Raw genomic sequence first — 3,211 nt, forward strand, 5'->3', positions numbered from 1 at the left:
TCTGTTTTTTATCAGATAAATCCAAGACTGGGCAAACCTCAGGGCCTCAGACCTCTAGGGGCCCAGGTTCATAGGAAGAGGCCCAGCTGCAAAAGTTTGCCCTGTGGCCCCCCTAAAGGTTAATCTGGCCATGGATGAATCTGTATGTTTTCATCTTGGAAATATTATGGAGTGTCTCAATCCTCAATACTGTACTGTAATTGGACAGATTTTACGATGTAATGGGATAATTTCTCTTTTAAACAAGATAATACGTATCCAATATATGTTTTCTTTTCTTAGTTCAATCATTTTAAGTGCTTTGAATGCCTGATTGGTTAGAGCGAGAGAAGGAAACATCTAATCTATAACATCAGACACAACATGTGTTGATATCTGGTAAGAAGAAAGCACATAAAGTAACAGCTGTTAACAACAAGTGTTTTATTTACTTACAAAAAGTGAGACAGTTCAAGAGTGCACACACAATACATTATCCATAAGAAATAAAAAGTACTACAGACACACAGAGTATACAAAAAATGGCTCATCATAGAATACTGATATGGGGAAACATTTCACACTTTCTCACACCCTCGACTTGTATGCTTGAGCGGCTTGTGTGTCGGGTCAAACGAAGTAGTGATTCTGATAGTGACACTAACTGACCCGTTACCACAAAGTTACCATCTTCATTGGTATTTCACAACAGCCCAAGAACGCTGACATCCCACACTAACATTTTGTTTTTACAGGAGCATAAACATGTACATTGAAACTAAGTGGTTTGTGACTGCATGGGACTATTTCGACGTCATCTCGATGGTTGCCGTAGTGTCGTTGCCTCCGTTTACGTCATAATCACCGACCGGTCCGCTGACCAGGACCTTCATGCGATTAGGGAAGTCATCAAATTTAGGGGAAAGCAGGAAATCGTAGACGAGAGCTGCTGCTACACCACCACACATCGGCCCCACCCAGTACACCTGCAATGGATAACTCTGATCAATCTCTGCATCGACGTTGGTTAACACCTCTTATCACAGAAAGATACAACACAAAGATTCCAGTGAAGTTCAAAAGGTTTACTTTTTGTCGATATCTCTGCCGGGTTAATTGTAAAACAATAGGAACTCTATAACTGATTAACTCGGGTAGAATGAATCACAGGTAGTGGAGACATCAGTCTGCTATGGAGTCATTGACTTATTTAAGCTTGACATGTAATATGCATGCAGAAAAATGTGAGGCACGCGTAAAAAGCTTTTGTGCTTCCATCTCTGACTTACCCAGTGGTCCTTGAAATCGAGCAGGATCAAAGCCGGACCAAAGCTGCGAGCGGGATTGATGCCACAGCCGGTGTAGCTGATCTGTACTCAACGAAAAAGAGACAGCATAAGAAGATATCTTCAGCTACATGGTCTGGTGCTGTAATCAGGCTATACATAGTCAGGGGTTTAAGCTAAAACAATAAGAATGCATTAAATTCTTTCACTCCAAGAGCGTTATCATATCTGGTGCTTGTTTACATACTGTTTCTAGTCCTAGATAAACATAATACTGTATTGTAGATGGTTGTAAGGTGCAACTTACAGCTGCCAAGTGTCCCAGGCAGACCGAGAGGCCAATGGCCAAGGGTGCTGAGCCGGTGACATCACGCCGCCTTTTATCAGTGACTGCAATGACACACAGCACAAGCTGGAAGGTTGCCAGGAGCTCGATGCCCACGCCTTGACTGGGAGTGACACCGTTGAGCTGCGAGAGTAAGAGAAGAATCCAAAACAACAACAGTCAGTTAGATGGATAGTTTCCCATCAAGAGCACTTCTCATTTAGCAGCCGCTGTCATCGCCCCGCAAGTATGACAGCAATTTGTCAGAGGCTCCAAAGTGACACATTATTTTTTCTTTTTCATTAATGAAAGACCTGATTGTAGTTAGTCAGCAATATTCAGCTGAGGTACACTGTGTATGGGGTCAGAACAGTTTCTCCACAGTGAACAGATATCATGTCTTGACACTCTTGAAGAACACATCTGATGTTACACATTACAGATAGGAAAAGATAAGTGAAGCATTTTAAGAGTGCAAAGCCACACTTTTACTAAAACATCTGAGAAGAAATGTCAAAGAGCTGACATTGCGTATTTTCATTTTGCAGATTCTTTCAGCTGTTGCAGTGTGGCGTGCTTTAATCATGTGTCATCACTATTAAATAATAAGCAATGACAGAATGTACGAGGAACAACACAAACAGTGCCAAATTAAGTGCGTACATCCTCACAAAAGACTCAGTTTCCCCTGGGAGGTCAACTTTAGACTACAAAGGCACTTTGAATACATACTGTTGAATCATAACGCAGTACATCACATTCTTTGGTAGTGTGGGATGTTTTAGAGTTCCCAATTTTGAATCACATACATGGTCTGTCAACAGCAGTAATATGAAATGTACTTACAGAGTTGAGCCCCAGTTGAAGATTGGTACTTGGTCGAGCTCCATACACAATGCCACTGGCCAGAGCTGAACCCAGCATCTGGGCCACAATATACATGACCGCCTTAAACACGCTGATCTGGCAGCTGGCAAGCATCCCGAGGGTAACAGCAGGATTCAGGTGGGCTCCACTGATGTGGCCTAAACTCTGGGCCAGTGTGGCAATGGCCAATCCGAAAGCCAGCGATACCTTCACCTCCTGGTCTGGGTTTGTGTTGTTCGGGTTCCCAATAGCTGTGGAGATGCTGAGGAAAATGAAAAGGGTCATGCCGACCAGTTCAGCCAGGACGGCCCTCCAGAAATCCTTGCTCTTAAGCTCTCTCATGGTGGTGGCAGTGTGGCTGTCTTGGCTGTGGATTTGAACTGTGTAAAGCGTATGTTCTCACAAACAACAGCAGCAGGCTGCATATATAAGGCCTGGGCTGATAATGGTCAGTGGGAGGGCTTTAAAAAAACTGAAAGAGAGGGCCACGCTGAATTAATGAGAAATCCAAAAGACCAGTCTCTCACTTCCCTCCCTCTGCACCCTCACCCTCCCTCCTCCTCTGCCTGTCCTCCAACCCCTCTCATAGTTCCTCCCTGTGCACCACTTTCTGGTCTTTGGACTTTAGTGAGTTATAGAATTGGGACCTGAAATAGCTGTATGCAAGGGTAAAGTTTCCACTCACACAAGCATTTACCGTTTCACAGCAGAGCCTCTGGTTGTGACATTTCAGTGGGAAAACATTGTAGCTTTC

At 43.7% G+C, this 3,211-nt stretch overlaps 1 protein-coding gene across 1 annotated transcript; it reads right to left on the reverse strand.

Moving 5' to 3' along the window:
- Positions 1 to 403: 403 nt before the first annotated feature.
- On the reverse strand, positions 404 to 2,880 carry LOC115022981 (aquaporin-1-like). Its single transcript, XM_029454109.1, has 4 exons — positions 2,437 to 2,880; positions 1,573 to 1,734; positions 1,269 to 1,349; positions 404 to 965 (listed from the first exon to the last, which is right to left on the reverse strand). The coding sequence occupies exons 1-4, from the start codon at positions 2,797 to 2,799 to the stop codon at positions 783 to 785; spliced, it is 789 nt and encodes a 262-aa protein (XP_029309969.1). The 5' UTR covers positions 2,800 to 2,880; the 3' UTR covers positions 404 to 782.
- Positions 2,881 to 3,211: the final 331 nt, after the last annotated feature.

This window comes from Cottoperca gobio, chromosome 17 (genome assembly GCF_900634415.1).
Source record: "Cottoperca gobio chromosome 17, fCotGob3.1, whole genome shotgun sequence".
Taxonomy (NCBI): Eukaryota; Metazoa; Chordata; class Actinopteri; order Perciformes; family Bovichtidae; genus Cottoperca; species Cottoperca gobio.